The sequence below is a fragment of the Lytechinus variegatus genome, chromosome 15, assembly GCF_018143015.1.
Source record: "Lytechinus variegatus isolate NC3 chromosome 15, Lvar_3.0, whole genome shotgun sequence".
Classification (NCBI taxonomy): domain Eukaryota; kingdom Metazoa; phylum Echinodermata; class Echinoidea; order Temnopleuroida; family Toxopneustidae; genus Lytechinus; species Lytechinus variegatus.
Genome location: NC_054754.1, coordinates 32,480,928 through 32,503,861, shown reverse-complemented (window position 1 = coordinate 32,503,861; position 22,934 = coordinate 32,480,928). Strand labels below are relative to the sequence as shown.

Sequence of the window (22,934 nt, the reverse complement as noted above, 5' to 3'; positions counted from 1 at the left end):
CTGCATAAATGTATTCTTTTCCTAACAATTTCTCAGGATCAGTTGAATGTATGGACAGATCAGTGGTGGATCCAGAATTTTAAATGGGGGAGGGGCCTATAATCGGGGGAGCCATCAACATTTTCAAATTTTAACATGATCTAACAAGCTGTAAAAGATAATACCCCCAAAACCCTATGATGACACGTCACAATACAGGGGCCGCAGAGCAGTTTTTAAAGTGGGGGGGGGGGGCTGACCATGTCAAAAATCACAATCGTATTACATTTTTGTACTTGCTTCTGGAAACAAGTGGGGGGGGGGGCTGAAGCCCCCCAGCCCCCCCCCCTCCCCGCTTCCGCGGCCCCTGCAATACATCGTGCTCACTCAACCATGAACATACGATATCAAAATTTGGTCTGAAATGGTTAAATGATGGATAGTAAAACAGCATAACACTATAAAGTTCACCTAAAAACAATTTTTGCCCAACTTTGTATTTGCACAATCTGAAAAACGACTCTTGTGACTTTCAAAAATGGTCATTTTTAATTCAATCTTTAATTACTCATGCATGACTCAACCGATCAATCTCATTTTTCCCCAGGAGTTGCTTAATGAGTGTATAAAACCACCCATGAAATATCATATCTCAAAATTATTTGGTTCAAAAGTTACAGCAGTTTGATTTAGGGGGGACTTACTTTTTTTGTTGTGTATATATCGGTCATTCAATGGATGTTGTTTTCATATAAATTATTCAATATATATCAGTCATTCAATGGATGTTGTATTCATAAGCAACAAAATATAACATAAGTATGACTACCGTGCTTTCAACTTCTGGGCTGATTGAAATTCCCTGATTTTTTCTTCATTTGAGGCATTTTTCCCTGATTTGTGGTATTTTTATCTAAGTAAAATAATTTTGCCTGATGGGCTGAGAACCCTGAAGTCTAAACATGAAAATCACCTTGTGTGTGACTGTATCATGTTCAGTTAAAAATTCAGAGACATGGAAATGAACAAAAGTGTTTACATAAAAAAAGGAAGCAAATCAAAGTATGATATAAATGGTATGCAAGAGAACTTTCTTAACTTTGTTTTGTTGACCTTTTCAGCTCTGTACCCTCAAAGGTAAAACATGAGAATATAATAGTTTTGTGCAAGACATTTTCAATGCTTTTTTAAAAACAGAATTATTTTTTATATATATTAAAAGACAAAAAGAAGCTGCTGAAAAGAAACAGTTTCCAAAGATTTTTGACATGACAGTTGGCTGACAGAATCGCATTACTGCATCTGATGGACATAAATGGAACTGCATAAAGTCATAAGCTGCAATTGAACCCTGGGATACCTGACTGGCAGATTCTACCCCGAAAAGTCTAATGCCATTTAAAAGCTTTTTTAAAAAGCTTTCTACAGGTGTTCCATTTTCCATTTATTTTTATCACTTACAATATTAATTTACTATGCTTATGTATTTGATCTATTTATGTATCTACATTTGTTTTTCAAATGTACATATTTTGTTGTTTTTAATGTTGTTGTTTTTAATGGAAAAGAATAAATGAATTGAATTAGAATGGCAGTGAAAGTTCAGAACTATTTCTCAGGTGTTTAGATATGTTTAGATGAGGGGCAGAGCTGTAAAAAAAATACAGACAGTGTGATAGGAAAGAGGGAAGGTGAGAACTTGATCATAATGTCAACATATTGCCTATCTTTGGAATGCATTCACTCGACTTTAATATCAATAACACACATTGCATTAGAATAAAATTGTTTAGTACATTCCGGCTGACTTTTTTTTACAATACACGCTTTCTTGCCTTGTCTGAACAAGTCTTAATAAGTCCTATTTTTCAACTCTCAAAGAGTGTTATATAATTTTACATAATAATAAAGACATACAGGTACTATACAGTGATGTACTCCAAAGTTGAAACACATATCCACTTTTGCAAATCCATAAAATAATCAACCAGTTTGTAAATCCAAACCCTATTATTTTTCTTGACTTCACTTCAGGAACATTTTCATGATCATTTGACAGCATTATATATCATCATAACTAGAAAACAAACACAAATAATTTCATTTTATTTTTTCATTTATTTACTATTCATATGTGGAGCACCCTATCAGCAAAATGCTGTTTTTCGAAGGGGTCCATGATTTTCAATTTTCAATAGAAAGTTCCTCATATAAGGGATCAGATATATATATACTTCATGGAATTGCCTTTAAAGAGTACTGCAATTCAACTCTGAACAATGTCATAATTTTACATTATGATAAGAAATATAACACTGTAATAGCCTGTATATTCCCTTCAGTTTTTGAAAACATAATAATCTTGTGAAAAAGTCCTATAATTTAGTTGAAGGATGTGATAATACTTTAGTATTATCAAAAGTCATTGATTATTGTATTTCTTCTTACATAACTTCCAATTATATAATTAATGAGAGAATGCCAACATGATAATCAATTTACCCGCACATCACTTTGACTTTCCTATCATTCTTTTTAATCTGATGCTGGTCTGACATAATCTTCTTTGAATCTACTTCAGCTTTTTAGTTCATACCATCCTTTATTTTTAAAATCTCTATCGTTTTAACTGGAAATGATTTTTATGTATGTATATATGTGTTTTAACAGGACATCAATGAAAACAGCCTTGCTGAATCAATTGTTTCTTTCTAATCCTGTATAAATATGTTGAATAAAAAAATAAAATAATTTAGTTTTGACGGATAGATTTTATGTTAGATTAACATGCAGATCAGAGCAATTGTCATGAAACCGTTTCATGAAACACAAAAATTAACAGGCTTGTTACACCTACATATCATATCATTAAAAAAAGCATTGCTTACATGTAAACATTTTATTCATTCATAGATGCCTTTGATTCTATTATTGCTTGGATCAAAAGGTGTTTTAAGATGAATCTGAGCAGGGAAAATCTCCCCCATTCTCTCTACTGTATACTCTCCTTCTTTAAGATATGCATTAGTTACAGTACTTCCATCTGGTTTCTGCACGTATCCATACCCTATACCTCTGTTCAGAGCAAAGGCATGGTCAGCCCGACGGAAGTAGGAGACAACTTCACCGTTGCGACGTATAACCTCCATCCCAAGAAGGGCTAGTGATCTAAAGAAATCAATTAAAAGAAGAAATCTAAATTTTTCACCATAAAGAAAGAGAGAGGGTCATAATCATTATTAAAAGCTTCACAATGCTACCGATTCACATTTGAAGCTGGAAAAATTATCCATCAGCTGAACTTAATGAACTCAATTTTGGTATAAGAAATATGAACTTGAGATACCAATTTTTCATTAGCGAAATAATTTGTTGTTTTCAGTGACTCTCTCTTCAGTCCCAATCGCCATCCCTGTTCTTATTAGGCCCGTTTTGAAAGTCCATTTTTGATGCACGTGTACACGGCGTGTTTTTCGGTCGTGTACACGTGTACACGTTGTAAACACTGTGAGAGCGAGTTCTGTTTTCATGTCGACACGGACCCGCATCAATATGTCATAAAAAGGGGTCTATATAGCCTAAGTCACGGTTTTTAAGCTTACCTGAGAAGTTTGAAGTATCAATCCACAAAAATTGGTGCAAATTAAAAGTTTACTCGGCTTAGCAGCGCATTAAATTAATAAAGAATGCAAAAGAAAATCAGTGCAGGGCCCTAGCTATCGCCGACACTCGGTGGATGCGCATTTTGTATACTGTACCGTACATGCATGCACAGATCGCTGCAGAATAAGTGTAACTGAAGTTATCGATCAATTTTCATTATTATGTTGCCAATTTGAAGAGCGTTTGTTTGTAGGCTTGTGTGCGAGCGTATAACACGTAAGTTGTAGCGATGATCGCTATCGCAATTGGTGATTCTCAAATTGACTCTGAGTGTGATTGAGCAACGCTTTCGAGCTTTTGAGACCGGAGCAGACCCATTTCGTGCCGATTTCGTGGTACAAAAACGTGAGTCTCCAGAAAGAATGTGGATTAAATTGGCGATTTTGGAAGTGAACTCACTCTGGATTAATTGAAATATGTTGACATATTAGTAATTAAAACATGTGCAGTGTCTGAGAACTAAAGTAAGATTTAATGTGAGGCTGTGAGCTTGTTTATGCAGATGCTACCGTGTACACGGTGATGGAATTTAGTACACGTGCACTGACTTGACCGTGCGTGTACACGTGTACACGTGTACCCGAAACGGGCCTAGTTCTTATCCATGAGCTTGGGGATTCCCCCCCTTCCCTTTCCTGGGCTTTGGGAGGTTTTTCTCTATCTTCTTTTTTGTGGTGATGGTGGGGGTGGGGCAGGTGAGAATAAAAAGGTGTCTGTTTCTGTGATTTTTTTTAAAGATTTCAGTATTAGTCGACCTTACGAAACAGATGTTTAAAACTGGTATTCCTGCGCCAATTATTTTCAGTAATCATATTTGATTTATACATATAACTTACGGATCAGCAGTGAAGCATGCTATTCTTCTCTTCAGTCCCTCAGCCTTTTGTTTTTCCAAAGCCTCCCTCCCCAAGAATGGAGTATCCATCTTAAGCTTGCATGTGAAGCCTAGTCCACTTTCCAGAGGGGTGTCATCAGAACGGAGGTCCCCATGCCAATGCCTGTAGCCTGAGGAAAACAAATGGATATTCATAATTACCCCTCCAATCATATAGAATGTCAAATTTTTTTTCTTTCATAATACTTTATTTCTTCAGTATAAATGTCTGCATGCAATAACTGCCAATAAGCTAAAGAAGACAGAAATGACAAACTCTCCTACAACGAAGGAGCACCCAGTCAGACCTGCCAACCTCAGGGAATGAAAAACTGTATTCTGTGATAAAAAAGTGTATTTTTCCCCCAAAATAGTGTATTTCATAATGAAACTGCGAGGCGCACTCGCTCATCACCGCGCCCAAGCTGCGTGCAAGCTAAAATGCGCACTGCTCTTGCAGATGAAAAAAAAAACAACATTGAAACATGTGTATACCTTCACCCTGGTTTTAACAAAATGATTAAAAAAAAGTTATCTGAAATTTCATTGATCTAATAACCATATTTGTGTAAGTTTTATGAAATAGAGACATATAGAGATGATTTTTCTTAATTACGATTTTGTAAAAAAAAATATATATATATATATATATATATTTTTTTTTTTACAAAAATGTATTTTTGAAAGAAAAAAACGTACTGCCGTATTTTGGTTCCAAAAACGTACTTAATACGCCCAAAACGTACTGGTTGGCAGGCCTGCACAGTGCATCATTCCTACATGAAAGTTCACTTATAAGGTGGGTGTCACTGTTCTAATCACTATACAAGTCTGTAGTCTAATACAAGCAAGATATATTGTTGAATTCGGGACAAACAGCTAATTGTGACCTTCAAATGAACTTGTTTTAGCAGGGATCATTTTACATTAGATCTAAGATACCATAGAAAATTGAACTTCAGTTTCCATTTCCACAGCAATAAGCATCACATTGCTACATCACAAATTACTACATTTATATCAGAACATAGGAGAGTGAGTTTCTTTCCTCATTATCTTAATTCTCTGCAATTTGATGTTGTGACTGAGAAGAATGCATGGATGTCTGTAGGCAATCTTAACACTGATTGCTTTATATCCTCTCTGAGGGACCAGGATTATACCTGTACCTTATGAAGAGCACCAGTGTATAGACTTGGTCTCAAACTTAATTAGTGCTGGATTTCAAAACCACTACTCTACCTCTATTGAACACATTCTGTAATGGAAACTCTCTTTGCTGTTTAATACCATGTTTGTTTTCTAAATTTACATTATGCAGTTGCAGTAAGATCCATTATGCTAAAGAAGCTTCAATCTTTTCTGTTCTTTGATCTCCTACCCAACCTTTCACCATTCTTCAATATTTTTCAATAAAAAATCTTAAACAGAAACAAAATCTCACCCTTTTCCAAACTGAGAGAATCCAGAGCCCTGTAACCTCCATTAGCAATGCCGTGTTTGGCGCCCTCTCGCATGACGGCTTGGTAAACGTCTACAGCTGCATCGTTTGGTACGTGAAGCTCCCAACCTAACTCGCCAACAAAGGTCAATCTTATTGCTCGTACCTGGTGACCTGCTATCGTCATGATCTTGTGGGTTGAGAAAGGGAATGCTTCGTTGCTGAAATCAACATCTGTGGCAAGGGCTTGGAGTAATTCACGACTATTAAAAAAAGAATGGATATATTGGAGAGCGTATAAATAGCAATACCAATTAATGACATTTGGATATCAAATTGAACAAGATATTGTTTAATAATCATGAATTCAGAGTCAAGACCTGCCCATGTCCCTGTGCAAGTTAAAGGGGAAGTCGACAAGTATAACAAGCTAGTTTTGCTAAAAGCAGAAAAAATTGAGAAAAACAGGACTGGGCCCCATTTTACAAAGAGTTATGATTGACCCAATTAATTACAACTATGGAAAGCCAGCAACGTCATCTCTAATGTGAATTTGACCTTTAAAAAACACCCAAAATCAGATTAAGTGTGAAGGTTATTTTAATCATGCTTCAAACATAAAAAACAACACCTACACTGATCTTAAGAATCACCCAATGTCTTCAGTATCATTATTGTAAACCATAGGGTTGGAGTTATATCGGGAGGCTCAATTTATGATTTCAACACTAACACCAACACTAACACAATACTTAAAATAACTTGATGTAATTCTCACCTTTTTGGTCCTTGAATACTGATCACTCCCATCTCATTGGTGACATCGACAATCTGACAATTAAACCTCTTATCTTGGATCTCTGTTTGCATGTGGGACTTGACATGCTCAGCCACGCCCCCTCCAGCTGCCACATAGAAGCCCCGCCCATCAAAGTCTGAACCCAGAGGGCTGGAGACTGGCATGGAGTCAATGACACTGACTGTGAGATCTCCCTCAGTGCCTCCAGCCTTGTTGCACATGCATGTGTATACAGTTGAACCTAAAGATGATCAAAGCAATTACTGAGTCAAAGGCCCCCATTTAATGAAGGGTTGTTGACTTATCTCATCTAGGGAAAACAGGCAAAACTATCATCTAGAATTAAAATGTCAGTTTGAACTGTTTTGTTTTATGATGAATACTCATGCATATGTATGTATTGCCTGACCTTCTGAAACTGTAAACAAAAATTTGGACTATTTCATGGAATTTCCCTTTCACAAGATGGGCTCAAGAGAAGATTAATTATTTTTTTTTCTCATTCTCATTCAATAAAGTCTTTCTAGCTAAAAAGCTGGAAGAAGTAAATTTTCTGTGAAAATTTTTCATAACAGAATGTTTCCACGGTAAATGAACCAAAATGGAAATGTTGGCTTGTATTTCAAAATGATTATAATTCAACATTTCCATAGGAACGAAAGAGGTAGATATTCTAAACAGATCATAATTTTCAATACAGTCTTCAAAGTGTATATACCTACCTACAGGTTTATCAAGGTTATTGGTGAAGATCCAGTCTGCAGTGGCCTGAGCATCTGGACCGGTCAGATAAAACTGACCAAAGTAAGACATGTTGAAGACTGCTACAGCATTCCTAGCTGCTAAACATTCCTTGCCAATCTACAATAATAATATTATATAATATTATTATAAGGCAAGTCCACCTCAATTATGCATATTCTTCTAGTCTGCCCACTTCTACCAGATCTTTGTATTCAAGCATATATAGCTGGCAAGCAGTGTCCTCTTGTGTGAAGCAATGTATCTAACAATGGATCTCAACTTTTAAAGCAAAGTGGCTCAAGAGGAAGAATTTGTTTTTTTCGGAAGGGGGGGTATCGCTGAGGTGATATACAGAGCAACAGACAATGTGTTTCATGACATGCCAACTGTTGTCACACACAAACAGGGCAGTAAAGTAAGGACTAACAAACATATAAATATGGAGTAAAATAAAAGTTGTATCTAGGGAACGATGTGATGATGAGTTTGACATAGAGAATAATGCCTCATTTAAATGAAAATATTTTTCAACAAAATTTTCTGTTCAATTTGATATCTATTCAGCAAAGCTGTCTGAAACTCCTCCCCCCCCCCCCCCCCGAAAAAAATAGAATAATGATAATGAATGAATAAATAAAAAATAAAAAGAATAAAAACATTAATAATAATAATGATAATAAATTTTCAACAACTACAACACAGAATACTTACCACATCATGGTGTTTGGGGAATTCAAAAGTATAGTCATCTAGTAGTCTGTTGTTATAGGCATAGTCTTTGTGAGCTTCATTTCCATAGCTTCCATAGTAATCATAATCTTTCAACTGTAGATTTTAAAAAATAAACAATAATGACCTTCCTTACCAAATTGCATATAAATCTGGTTGTTTATGAAACATTGGCCTAATGAATGAGATTCCTAAGATAGACACCAAGTCAATGCCACTTTATGAATTAGGAGAACTTAAACAAAAAGTAATAATTGCACGAAAAGTATGACAAGCAATAACGATCAACACAATTCTCAATATCAAGTACTGGTATTCATATTATACCACAAGTATAAACAGCATCAATCGACACATTTCCAGATTCATCAAAACAAACAAACAATATCTTGGTAACTCTTTAACATAAACAATTATCTCACCAATCATTACAATTTATCTTTCAATGGATTTACAAACCTCTGCTTTTCCCTCTGGTGTGAAATACCCTGGTCTTTCCCATCCAAGAGCTTCTTGATATACACACCCAGCATCCAATAATACCTACAAGAAAAGGATTGAACGAAATAAAATAATTATAGGAATCTGATTTTTCAGAGAAACGTACTTTTGCAAAGGAGTTGAAAAAAGAAAACCAAGACATAAAAAGGAAAAAAGAAAATGTGAAAGAGATGACAAGATTGGTTCTAGGATGACTTCAAAGGAATAAAAGAGCCGTCATTAGCTAGTTACAATGGTAGAATACAATTCTGGCAAAGCTACAATAACATTTTTGCCTTTACTTTCCACTATTAGAAGAAAAGTGGATGTTTTTCAGTCATACTTGGACAAATCATGGAGCTGTGTAAGACAATGATTGTCAACTCTTGCATCAAGCGAGAGTGTATTATGTATCAACTAGAAATCTAACAAATCCACCCCCCTCCCTCCAAGGCCACAAAGAAGCATCCAAAACCTGGTGCAGACACTTTCTACCATCTGAAGAAGACAGATTTCCCCAATGAAACATTTTGGAATTCAATAGAAAGTTCCGATTATTGATTCATAATTTCCCAGTTGTTGAGCTCAGACCAAAACAATTCAATCGTCTTTGTTCTATCCATGTGTCTTGAATATCTTTTTGAAATCTTAATCAATAGCTTTTTCAGCAAAACCTGGGCATCATTTCAGCATCTTGTTGGTGATAGCAAGAAGTAAACACGCTCTCAGCCAATCAGACGCAAGGATTTCACTAAGCCAGAGTTGTCAGTAAGCATCACTGACAAACCGTTTTCATGAAACCCTCCTATGGAATGACTTTCCTGAAAGACTTCTTGTTCACAGAGGTTACTTACCTGATGAAGGGCATCTTTTCTCTTGTTTCTTCCAGCTAAAGTTTGATCATAGGGGGTTACTTACCTGATGAAGGGCATCTTTTCTCTTGTTTCTTCCTGCTAATGGTTGGTCATAGGGGAACACTGTGGAATAGTTTTTAGCATACGCTTCATGACTCCTCTCCTTGATCCATGCCTTATCATAAACAAGAGATCTTGAAAACCGCCTAAAAATGTAAGATCATGAGACATAATGATCTTCATTGTTAGATTATTTCCGGCTCAATGTTACAGATAAGTTTGATCCAGATTGATAAAAGAAATACATTGTGGAAACCAGCAGGGTGGGTAGAGGTATGAAATACCTACTATATAAAATACAATAACAATATTGATATTTCTAAAGGCTTTCGACCATCGTTCAAAAGCGCTGAAATCAAAGACATAATTTGCTTTAAACGTTGCATGTCTTACTCATGATATCAAAATGCAACATATGTATATGTGACACAGGTTTGGAATGGAGGTTTAACCCCATATTTTTTTCCAATAAATGTGTACAAAAATGTAAAAATGACCATCTGGGCCCCATCTTACAAAGAGTTGCGATTGATCAGATCAACATCAACAAGTATTATGCATTTTGTTCAGAATATTTTCTAGCTATGATGTATATTCATGCATTCATTTTTTTCTTAAAAATTTACTGTGCTTCTCTTCGTTTACGATTAAAGGACATTGTGCAAATTTCCTGCAGAAAAATTTGACACTGATGGATTTCCATAGAGTTACAATTGATTTGATCAATCATAACTCTTTGTAAGATGGGCTCCAGATTGTCATTTACTACTTGCCCCAGCATCATATCTAAGACAATAGCTAACTCAGAATCTTAGGTTCACTACGCTACTGCTCAAACTAGCAATAGCCTCGTGGTTGGGTATGGAACATCCCTATCTCCGTGTGATATTTTGAAAGTTTAGTAAACTTTTGACCCACTTGTTTCAGTTCTCACCTGATATCATAGCCATACATGTCAAGGTCTGGCCTTCCATTGACCACCCATTTAGCAAGCTCCCTGCCACACCCTCCTCCAAGCATAAGACCAGAGCTATTGAAGGCACATCCATGGTAGAAACCTCTTAATTCAGGTGCCTCACCGAGCAGTGGTTTGTGATCCGGAGTGAAAGACTCTGAAAAACCCCAAAACAATGATATGGGTTCAGAAAGGACAGCATTACATCGAACATAATAATGATAATGATTACAATATGTGACATTCTTAAAGTACTTAGTACAAACATTTTTAAGTGCTGGTAATATCATTCGTCAACAGAGTGGAAGAGGGAGAGCCATCAGGCTAATAGCCTAAACCAAAATTATATAATATTGGGTGAAAAAAAAATGTTTTGAGTTTGTATGAAAAATTAGAGCATAAAGGTGTTAAATTTGAAAGGTTACAAATTGATGTGCATTCAGTATAAATACAAGTGGGATGGTTTGTTTGACTTTAAGCAAATGCTGGAAGTTTGCATCAAATCTGAACAAGCCCATACACATAGCAAGATTCACAACAAAAATCAAGGCAATTCAGGTTGCTCTCAACTATAATAATAACATGAAGGTACCTGGGAGACATCTTAGATTCACCAATAACAATGATGGTCAATGTGAACAAGCCTATACATACAAACATACATACCTGGGCCACACACTGTAGACTTGATACCTGTCTCTCCAATGACAGGAACACGATGGACATGACCGTCAATGTGAACGCTGAAGACATCCCAGTCAAGATCGTAGAGAGAGAAGGCAAAATCGTTACTCATCTGAACAAAAGAAAGAAAAAAAAATTCTTTTTATCCTTTCTATGTTTGGGAACTGCGTTTAGGCCTTGCAGTTTGATTCTCATAGTTCTCCATTTTATTTTCAGTTTTAATTACATTTACAAATTACTTTATTTTTTGCATTGTTATAATCAAGAATAAATAACTGCAATTATTAGGTCAAGTGCATTTTGTGGATCTGAAATGTGGAATACTGTACCATAAAAAATCAAACTTAAAACATCAGTTAATTCCTTTCAAAAATCACTGAAGGAAAAGTTAATGCAAGAATTTAATGAAACTGACTAAAATGTTTCTATAGTGTATATACATGCCTGTAAATATGTCAATATGTTTTTTTTAATCCAATCTTTATGGCCCATTGTACACTTATTGAATTAGTTCAACATGCTTTCAATAAGTCATAAGTAGTGTAATATTTTACTAAGATACCTACATTTTATGAAAATTATGAGTTTTAACCTAAAATGAAGACAGATATAGTTTTAATTGGGGGAACAATGGAATTTTAAATTTGCAATAATTTTGCTAATTGAATAGTCAAGTACAAAAACCGCCTGAAACAATCATTTGCAAAGCACGAGAAGATTGAAAATATTGCAGGTCAATAGAATAATATATCATTAAATGTTCCAAATAATATCTACAACATTTTCATGATCCATAATAGAGACAGCCATGATTTTTCTGAACTTTTTTTCTCAATGTCCCGTACGACACATGACAATGCAAAAGTTTTTCCTACAATTTTATTTTTGATGATGCAATTTCATAAAATCAGTTTCTCTTTCTTTGACTCATGGGTGATCGATTTATCCCATAATGATCTTATTACTGCCCTTCATTTTTCAATTATTGTCCTATTAAAAGTTGTCCCGTACAACACAGCGTGTGTCGTACGGGACATGTCCCGCACAACACACAATATATAATGTATTTAATTGCAGGATTTGGATTCAGAAACCATAAATAGTAGGCATATTTAAATACATTTAATTGATTAAAGTAAGTGAACTGAAAAAGTACTTTGTTTATCTCCATAGAACATGAAATAGGTGATTCTAAACATTTTAATTGATTTCATGTTGGCTTATTCTTTTGTGAATCCCTTCAGTTAAACTGGTGATTTTCACTGATCAGAGCAGGTTAATTTCTTTTCATTGATCATGAAAAGAAAACATTTATAATTATTTCAACCTATCCTGGAAGATGACTTCCTATTGCATGCTAATGTGGATTTATTATAAGATGTAAAAAAATACATATCAATCAACATGATCATCTATTTGGACTTCCCTTGATGATCACTATTTTTTATATACAGTTTTGAAACTCCTTACTTTTTTCAAGTTGTAAAAAAAATCTGGAAAATAAGACAAACCATATGGTTTCACAAAATGTTTGAAAAAGTAGAACCGCATTTCTTTAGATGAAAATATTTTGTGGAATTACAAGTGACAGTTATGACATGTATCATGTAGATATCCTTTTTATATAAAAAAATTATAACATTTTAGCCCTATAATTTACACAAAGTTTCATTCATTCATTGTTTAAATAGTGTTTGGAAATCATCAATTAATTCACTAAATAAATAATTTTACAAAAAACCTCAAGTTTTTCAGCTCGTAAAAATGCTGTGAACACTTGTACATTTCCCATCATGAAAAAAAATTATAACACTATTGCTCCCGATTGTATATATTGAGGTTACTTAATTATATTGTCCTGAATGACTACTTATTAAAAGATTTTTCATAAAAAAGGAAGAATTTAGGGGCAATGCTCCTTCTGATTGATAAAAAGTTCATTTTGTTTAATTCAGGCTGCCCAGCACAACACGCAAGTGCCTGTACAACACACAAGTGTCCCATACGACACACCAGTGTCCCGTACGACACAGAAGTGCCCTGTACAACACACAAGTGTCCCGTACGACACATTATTTTGTTTATGATATATTGACAGAAATATTCAGCCAATAGCGGTTTCTAACCTAATGAATGTCTTAGTTTGATAGGATTATCATTATCATCAGCCAAATAATGTGATTGAAGAAGTCAAAGAGACATAAAGTAAGAAAGTTTGGCTTCAATTTAGAGATGTCCCGTACGCCACAATGTTCTCGAAAATTATAATTTGGTTTATTTATTCATGAATGTTTATTTTTCTTTCTTTTATAGATGTTTTTGTTCTTGGGTAATTGAATGTCAATTCGAGTTCAGTTTCTATGAAATTTATCTGCCCAACTCACAGACTTTTGGGTACAAACTTGAGGTTTCTAAAAAAGCCAGTGCTTTTTCTGCGTCCGTACGACACATTACTATTTTAAATCTGTATTATACAGGATGTGAATTCAAGTCATGTTAAGTCTTGGTTTTTCTAACACTCTGGTAGTAATTGATGATCACCTATAGTTACTGGAATATTTATAGTTTTTTTCTTCTAAGAAACTGTTAAATGTTCTCTAAATGTCCCGTACGACGCGTATGGAATCACCCATCCATTTATTTGAAGAGTTATACAGTAATATGCACAGGGTGCCACATCCGATTAGCAGCTATTGCTATTTTGTGGTCCCCTTTTACCAAAGATATTATTTTCTTGTTTACATACATCAATAGAATTGTCTTTGCAATGTATACATGTTTTTGGTAACAAAGTTTCAACTTCAACTGTCAATTGAATCGAAATGACATAAATATCAAGAAGAATGGAATACTTTATGGGGGGGGGGTGATCAAGACTACATGCATTCATTATATCTAATATATTTATTTCACATGATTAAAGTCCTGGGATATTTGAGACATCATAAACCATCAGGGAGCCGTTTCATAAAGCTGTTTGTAAGTTAAGAGCGACTTTAAGAACGACTGGTGATCCTTTCTTACGCACTAAACCATCGCCATTGAATATAACATTTACCATAAGAAAGGATCACCAGTCGCTCTTAACTTACGAACAGCTTTATGAAACACCCACCACGTTAGTTTAGTAATAAAGGTACAGTGCTTCAGAATACATATAGCTTATCATATATGATCCACATTAATGACCTTTGTCCTGCCATCTGTACATGAAGAGTGCATTCTACAATATCCCATATGTCTATACTCTAAACTTGGGTTTAACTTTAATTAAAACTAGTGGTTTAACTATGGATAGCCAACTGTGTCACAACACATTAAGAAATGAGGATCAATTTATCAGGTCATTTGACACACCAGTCATTCATGAACATCTCAGATTAAAAACTAATATAGTAGTCATCAACTTCACAGTACAAGGAAAGAGCACAGTAAAACAAGAAACAATCAATATTTGACATTTTTGTATTTCCATATTTATGCAACAGTTAAAATGCATGTGGCATACAGTTACAATAGATTTCAGAATACTCAGGCCATTGGGTTTGTTTGCATACCAATGGGTTTTATCTCCTGTTATCCAATACGTAAATAGAAATGAGGGTCAGCAAAATGTTTCCAAAGATAATACATTCTGCTCATCACAGACTTATCTCTTATAAGAATGCATTGAATTTGACCAGAATCAAACAAAATAACTGCTAAGTATAAAATATATTCTTTGTATGCATAAATGAATGTCAGATGCTGAAGCATTCTACTAGAAATTGAATGATTACTCAGTAAATAGCAAATGAAGCATGACATTACATGTACAGGGGTGTGAGTGGTCATAAATAAAAATATCTGAAAAAAGCTGAGTGGTGAAAAAGTCTGAAAAAAAAACAAGCTCCCATTCTTTATGTACAGAGGAAAGCCAAAAAAAGCTGAAATTAAGCTGAAAATCGAAAAAAAAATCTGAAATCAGATAAAAATCTGAACTCTCATACCCCTGCATGTATTTAAATCTACTTGGTTTTATAGACAGGTAGTCCTTCTACACAGGTGGTTGGTAAAACAGTTTTCCACTGTGTTCACCAGGGCCCTATAAGATAAACCGTAGTGATCGATCATAAAGCCCATTTTTATTATTGATTGCATTTAATATTGTGTATGATCAATTGTAAAAATGAGTCCATGATCAATTGCTAACCTTAATGCTAAACGGTCCTGTCTCTTACCTTCTCAATAAACTCTGGGTTGTTTTCATATCCTCCTATAGACAAGGCATCGCCTTGAAGCTTGAGATAGATTGATGCATCATGGTCTCGGACGTTAGGCATGTTTTGGATACCCTCGATCCGTTCAGTGACGATGTAAGCATGCTTCATTGCCAGGAGGGGCACAGCAACGTTGGCCATTGCTCCAATGTTAGGGGCCCATACACCTACATGTAGGGGGAAGGGGAACAGGGAGTAAAAACAATTCTTGAAAGTAATACTGCAAGGGTAATTCAAGTTGGTATTGGTGGCAAAGAAATAATGTAGTAGTTTTCATTACGGTACATCATGTAATCTTTTGTGGGCATGTATTGGTCCTGAAAAGGACCACCCAATATTGATGTTTCAATTACATGTATTATTATTATTAGTAAATCAATTATTCGATATTTCATTTTGAATCCCACTCATTGTTTCCTACAGTGATAATTAGTAAATCAATAATGGTATCATAAACCAATACCCAAGCAAGATAAAAAGAAATGCACGGGTTGAAAATAAAATGTGTACCTGAACAAAAAAAATGTATTAAACTTTACTTTACTGTTATCCTTGACTTGTCGCATTTTGGATCAATGGATCTATAAATACTTTGTAAATTATGTTCTGGTATATATGCTTACAAAATGTCTGAAATAATGTTTAGGATTATAAAGTGAAAGTAAAGTAAAAAAATAAAAGCTATTTCAAGGGTAGTCCTATCTAGGTGTGAATGAGGAAAAGTGTTGACTTATCTCCTATACTTCCTATAGAGTGTAATTATGTTAACATGGACTTTGTGATTTCATATCTGAATGTAACAATGCATAAACAAGAAGTGGGTTCAGTGAAGTGTATTTGAAACAGAGGGTCATGGCTTAGAATCCCAGCCATGGCATAATTTCCTCCAGCAAAAAATTCATCCACATTGTGCTGCACTCAACCCAGGTGAGGCGAGTGGGTGCCCGGTAGGATTAATTCCTTCAATGCATGAGTGCTGAAAGGCAGCTTGAGCTAAAGCCAGGGTAATAATAATAACGCGCCTTGGAATAGAATATTTGTAGATAGATGGCGCTATATAAATGCCTATTATTATTGTTATTATGGAATAATTGTACTTTGAATAAGAGCTTGAAGGTTCTGAACCCTGTTTCCTGCTTAAAGTTTACAATGGCATTTTCTAAAGAGAACAAAGTCTCTCTTCAATGGGAGGGGGACCCATGATGGTTCAAAGTTCCTTTTTCACTTGAGGCAAAGGTGATGTCAAACTACTACTACTTCTACTAATACAATAAAAAAACAATAATAATGATGATGATGATAATAATAATAACACAACTATTATTATAATTATAATAAAAGGTGAAAGCACTTTCCTGTGCAGTTACTAACAACAGGTGTTTTAATGGTACCCCCTGATGTCTCTACTGCTCGAACTCTACTACTACTACTACAAGATGATAATGACGATGATGATAATAATAATAACATAACTATTATTACAATTATGATTAATATAATTATAATAAAAGGGGAAAGCACTTACCTGTGCAGTTAATAACAACAGGTGTCTTAATGGTACCCCCTGATGTCTCTACTGCTTGAACTCTATGAATACCAAAATCATCTTGACCAGTTTGTATACCAGTCACATGGCATGATGTAAGAACCTGAAATTAAACACAATGACATTAGTTTTCAGTGACAGATTTCACAGGTATATCCAGTGCAAATCTTATTGGGGTTAAGATGACATCATTATTGTGAGCTTTGAATTCTAATCATATATAGAAAGAATATCATGTATAAATGGCAAAATGCCAAGGATTGCTCTTTTAGTAGCTTCACATTCAAAATAAGAAATTTAACAGCTGCAACTGTTAAAGTGGTGACAATGGTGTAGTCCCTTACATCTGTGTACAATGTAATTTTACATTTCAAAGAATTTATCATTTTGAAAATTCCATCACTTTACAGCAAATATTATTTATCAGGTGTATTAAGAACAACAATCTTTCAATATCACTTTGAAGCAATTTCTATCATTATTCAGATTCATTTTAGGTATATTTAAGGAATCTTTCTTGAATTTAGCAGTCAATGTTTTGATCTACCTTTGCACCAGCCTTGGTAGCAGATCTAGTAAGAGCAGTACAGAATCCAGCAGGGTCTATGGTCCCATCACCAGGACTGTACAATGTTCCATAGATATCATCACAGTTCATCAATGGATACAGCTTCTTGGTTTCTTCAGGTGACAGGATGTGGGACTCTACTCCAAAAGCTTTCCCAACCTACAATATGAAATCAGGTTATAGTGGAGGGGGGGGGTTAAGGGTGCTACATAAGCACTTACCCGATTGCCCAAAGGAAGTAAAAATTTAATTCGGGCAAGCGTTTTGAAGTAAAGACCAAAACTACTTGCCTGAATAGGGAAATATCGACCCTAAATTTGGTCATGGCGGGCAAGATAACATCACTTTGGAAAAAGAAATGCAATAACAAGGATACATCAGTTCATGATACATCAGTTCATGTCAAAAGAGAGAATAAAAAGGTCAATGGTTTATAAAACTGCAATATTTTCTCTTTTTTCAAGGATTTTTTCGGGCAAGTATATTCCGACTATTTAAAATTATACTTGCCCGACCAGGCAAGTGCTTCTAAAAAGTTATGTAGCACCCTGCCCTACAATAAAAGCAAGCTGTATTATAAGAATGTAGCTTCAGTGTATCTTCAGGCAAGAGTATTTATTTGACTCTACCCAAAAGCCTTACCATCCTTCAATATGAAACCGGATAAAGCTGACATCAAGCTGCATATCCATGATTTAACACAAGCCACCCCCCCCCAAAAAAGGGGTTAATTGACCCCAGCTGACCCATTGATAAAAGATTAAAAGCAAGCTTTACACATATGCATATAGAAGACAAGATCATTAAAGGGGAAGTTCACCCTGAAGAAGACTTTGTTGTAAAAATAGCAGAAAAAATATTAAAAAATATTGGTGAAGGTTTGAGGAAAATCCGTTAAAGAGTAAGAAAGTTATTAGAGTTCAAAGTTTTGGATTTGTGACGTCATAAACGAGCAGCTGCCCCATGTGTTATGTAATATAAAATGCATGAATTTCAAATTTTATATGGTTCGTGATGACTTGCTTTTGTTTTCTATTCATGATCGGGTGTGAAATGATTTGTCTATTGATATACAAAAGTTACAGTGAAAACCATTTTTCAATTTTCTGAGAAAATGACATTTCATTGATTTTTTACCATTCGCTATGTAGGAATACTGCTCGCATATGACGTCACAAATCAAATAATTGAAATTCTAATAACTTTTTAATTAATCGATGAATTTTTCTCAAACCTTCGGCAATATTTTTCATTATTTTTTCTGCTATTTTCACAATAAACTTTTTGTCAGGGTGAACTTCCCCTTTAAAGGACAAGTCCACCCCAACAAAAAGTTGATTTGAATATAAAGAGAAAAATCCAACAAGCATAACACTGAAAATTTCATCAAAATCTGATATAAAATGAGACAGTTAAGACATTTTAAAGTTTTGCTTAATTTCACAAAACAGTTATATGCACATCCTGTTTGGTATGCAAATGAGGAGACTAATGACATCATCTACTCACTATTTCTTTTGTATTTTATTATATGAAATAATCAATAATCAAATTTTCCCCTCATTGCCAAACAAAATAGTGATCAATTCCTCCCTGAACATGTGGAATTAGCATTCCGTCAAGTTCAGTCAAATTATGATTCAGTCAAGTTGGTACCTATGTTCAAATCTGTAAAAAATGAAATATTGTAGAATTCAAACAATAAAAAACAAAAGAAATAGTGAGTGATAGACATCATCGACTGACTCATTTGCATGTCACTGATCTGTGCATATCACTGTTTTGTGAAAAATGCCATGACTTTCTTATTTTATATCCGATTTTGATTAAATTTTCAGTGTTATGCTAGTTTGATTTTTCTCTATTTATTCAAATCAACATTTTGCTGGGGTGGACTTGACCTTTAATCATGACAACATAAAAAAAAGAGGAGGGGTCAATTGCCCCTTTTGCCCCCCCCCCCCATTGTTAACTAGGAGTTGGTTTAGGGATGGGAAAATGTTTCTAATGAGCACTGACCTAAAAATTAGAATGTTGCATCCTGGGTAAAGATACTTTAAACATACATGTAACTAGAGGGTTAGAATCACAAGAACACATACCGTGCCCATTCTCTTGTACTCATCAAGCCTTTCTTTATTTGAAGCAACAAAGAGACCACCATTGTTGATCCAACCAGGGACCACACCCGTTTCTTCCTCCAGAACATCTCCAACAAGATGTCTCATGTAGCAGAGAAGCTCTATTTCTGTATCCGAAGGGCGGAGCCCCCACACCAGACCTGTCAATCAATAAAACAAAACAGAATGCTAGAGCTATAATTTTATATTCATTGTTCTTGATATGACCAGGGGCCCATATAACTGATCGTACAGTTCATTGTTAATGATCCGTTTAACAAAGTAAAAATTTAAAAAGCTCATTGTTAATTGCAACCAAAACCTTAAGCCCTCACATTTGGCCCCTAAAAATAATAGGGAGCCATGAAAAAAAAAAAAAAAAAAATTTTGAATTTAATTTAGAGAATAACTTTCTCAAAAACCGATATCAAGGCTTATGTTGATATAATGTGCGTGTATTGAATCTTAGCAAGGTTGTGCAAAGGGACAGAGCCAAGATTTTCCAAGGGGGGGATGCCACATTTTTCCTAGAAAAATTTGACAAGCAAAAAGAAAGAAAAAAAAGGGTAATCACTTATTTATGAACAACTGCATATTCCCATTTTAAATATTGAGAGTCACTTAATATGACTCTCAAAAGGGAGGGGGTGGCTTGGGCTGGATGTGCCACCCTGGATCCACCACTGGTTGTGCAGTCTACAAACAAGATCAGAAGGGGAGAAGGGGGAGGAGACCTAAACCACATTCTGTTGCCTTACCTGCAGTATGCCATGTTGTCCCTGCGGTAAGCTGATCTTTCTCAATGAGAACAGTATTGGTGACACCAAGCTTAGCAAGATGATAGAGAGTACTACAACCAACAGACCCTCCGCCGATGATCACCACATCAGCTGACGATGGCGCTGTTATATTTTCTGTGGTGCCTACTGAAGAAAGGTTTGTCTCGTACGGAACACCACTCTGAGTGGTCTGGCTGCAGTGTCTCGGTCCTGTACATCGGACTGTCTGGGATGTTGTTAGATGATGTTGTAGACGGGATGCATAACGATGAACGCTTCGCCACATTGTCCTGTACTTTTTTCGTGTTTATTATTTAGTTCAAATCCACACCCAAATTTACAAGGGAAAGATTACCAAGGTTTTAAAAGCCTCCCAGTTTATACAAGAAATCCTGTATGAATGAGAAACAGTATTTTATAAAAATTCTGGTACAAGAAATAATGAAAAAAGAATATGCAGGTAAATCCCTGAAATTAAAGTACATGAGGACTGCATTTACAGTGTGGTAAAATGTACCACACCACAGTCTGGGGCATGCGCGACTGCTCCCTACATATAGTACTGTGGGATGGGATGGAGAATAGAGGATACATGCACATGGACTATGGGTGTGTGCACACATCAATAGACCCAAACCCTCAAGCCCTGTGCATTCATCCATGCTTGGGTGCACAACTCAGCAAGGCTGCATTGTCAGGCCAGCTAAGGGATCAAATCATCACTTGGAGAGGCGACCGTTGCGAGATGAGGACGTCTGTTACTACAAACCTACTTTGCTTCGCCCGTTCGCCCTTCGAGTTTTACCTACATCTACACCACGAATACTTCACATCCCAGCATATATACATCACAGCAACATTCTTCAAGTTTCTTTGGCCTGCTTTTTAGTTTACCTATATTTTCATCGTGCCCTGCACCAACTTTTGTCTGGTAAGTATCTCTGTACTTTCCTCCTGCTAATCCCGCTTTCCACCTTCCTTCCCCACAGGCAATCCATATCCATCATTCTTTTTGTAATTTACCACAACAGTGATATTTTACATGGACATTCCTTACTGAAAAGGAAATATCACACAGCAGTAGTAAACCAGAACTAGATCTACGTAACATTAAATCATGCACCTAAATAATTTCATAGGAGGCAGCAAACAGAGATCTCAACGTGAGGTGTTTGAGTCCCGCTCATGCCAAAACGTGTTTAACAAAAAAAATCTGATGCTATAGCGTTGTGTCAGTGTGCCTCACCACAGGTTTGACCGTGAATGCAGTTGGAAAACACTCCGTCCATCGGAAAGGACGCAAATTTTGGTTCTGTGTATAAGAGAGTCACAACCTATGAACGTTAATAAAAAAACAATACACTATTCGTCAAAGAGTAGGGTGTTCACCCGGTCTATTGCACCTGCCGGTCCCGGAAAAATTCAGGTCAAGTCAATCTTGACGTTCATATGCCATATTCATCAATATAATGATTGTGGGAATTAATGGAAAGACAAGACAAGATAATTGGGAGAACAATACCTTTTATAAAAAGATTTGCCATATGTGTACGTTAATTGACTAGCGCACTTGACTGGTGTCGGCACTTGACAGGAGGATGAACTATCCTAGATTTCTTGTGTGAAGAAATCTTTGAAAACTGAGACAGGCCCTGTAAACTGGGATGATCTTAATTTTCTGACCAGCACAGCAGCGCCTCTACTGATAACTGTTTATGAATAATGAAACACCCAGAATAATATCATGAGTGGAATATATTAGATAGGCCTAACTTGTTACACTCACAGTCTATATACTCACGTCACTACACTACAGTCTATTGCAACTGCATTTGACAAGTAGGACAATGAAATAACCGACAATCTTGAGATATCACTCAGCTCAGCTTTGCACTACAGACAGTACGTTATGTCTGCCCTGGGGTGGTACGGGTGAGCCACGGCCGACTGAGCTGACAAAGGTACGGTCCAGTAATCTTTGCCTTTATCTATTCGTAAAAAGCTAATCATGCACGTCCAAGGCAGCTCCACAAAAGAGAAACTGCACAGTCAGCAAATAAGGTTTACCAGTGGAAGGTCAAAGTCTATTCTCAGATTACTCTATTCGTAATTAATTGCAGACAATCATTCCAAACTGATAGTATTAAGTAGAAACGACAAAATGTTTACCTCAACCTCAGCTCGGCCTTTGCGTCGTCGATATACCGGTACTTCGTCGCGCTCTAGCTCTCTAGCTCTAAATCGCCAAGAAGTGGGTGTGGCCCGGGTGTGGTCGATCGTGGGAGTGGCATATGTCTTGTCGAGTCTTGTAATAGTGGCAGAATAGGCGCAGCCCTCACTTTATATCAAGAAAACGATGTGCAAAAAGTTTCGGGCCCTCCTGGTAATCCTTCAGTCTTT

At 35.7% G+C, this 22,934-nt stretch overlaps 1 protein-coding gene across 3 annotated transcripts; it reads right to left on the bottom strand.

Moving 5' to 3' along the window:
- Positions 1-885: 885 nt before the first annotated feature.
- LOC121428677 (sarcosine dehydrogenase, mitochondrial-like) lies at positions 886-22,754 on the bottom strand. 3 transcript variants are annotated; one of them, XM_041625476.1, is made up of 16 exons: positions 22,704-22,754; positions 20,514-20,926; positions 19,738-19,916; positions 17,615-17,794; positions 17,047-17,170; positions 15,483-15,688; positions 11,245-11,374; positions 10,558-10,735; positions 9,628-9,769; positions 8,689-8,772; positions 8,212-8,325; positions 7,479-7,617; positions 6,736-6,997; positions 5,961-6,220; positions 4,479-4,647; positions 886-3,147 (listed from the first exon to the last, which is right to left on the bottom strand). In XM_041625476.1, the coding sequence occupies exons 2-16, from the start codon at positions 20,818-20,820 to the stop codon at positions 2,883-2,885; spliced, it is 2,739 nt and encodes a 912-aa protein (XP_041481410.1). In that variant the 5' UTR covers positions 20,821-20,926; positions 22,704-22,754; the 3' UTR covers positions 886-2,882. The 3 variants fall into 3 exon arrangements, with proteins under 3 accessions (XP_041481410.1, XP_041481409.1, XP_041481408.1); XM_041625475.1 differs by lacking the exon at positions 22,704-22,754 and adding an exon at positions 22,321-22,665; XM_041625474.1 differs by lacking the exon at positions 22,704-22,754 and adding an exon at positions 22,336-22,665.
- Between the last annotated feature and the right edge of the window lie 180 nt (positions 22,755-22,934).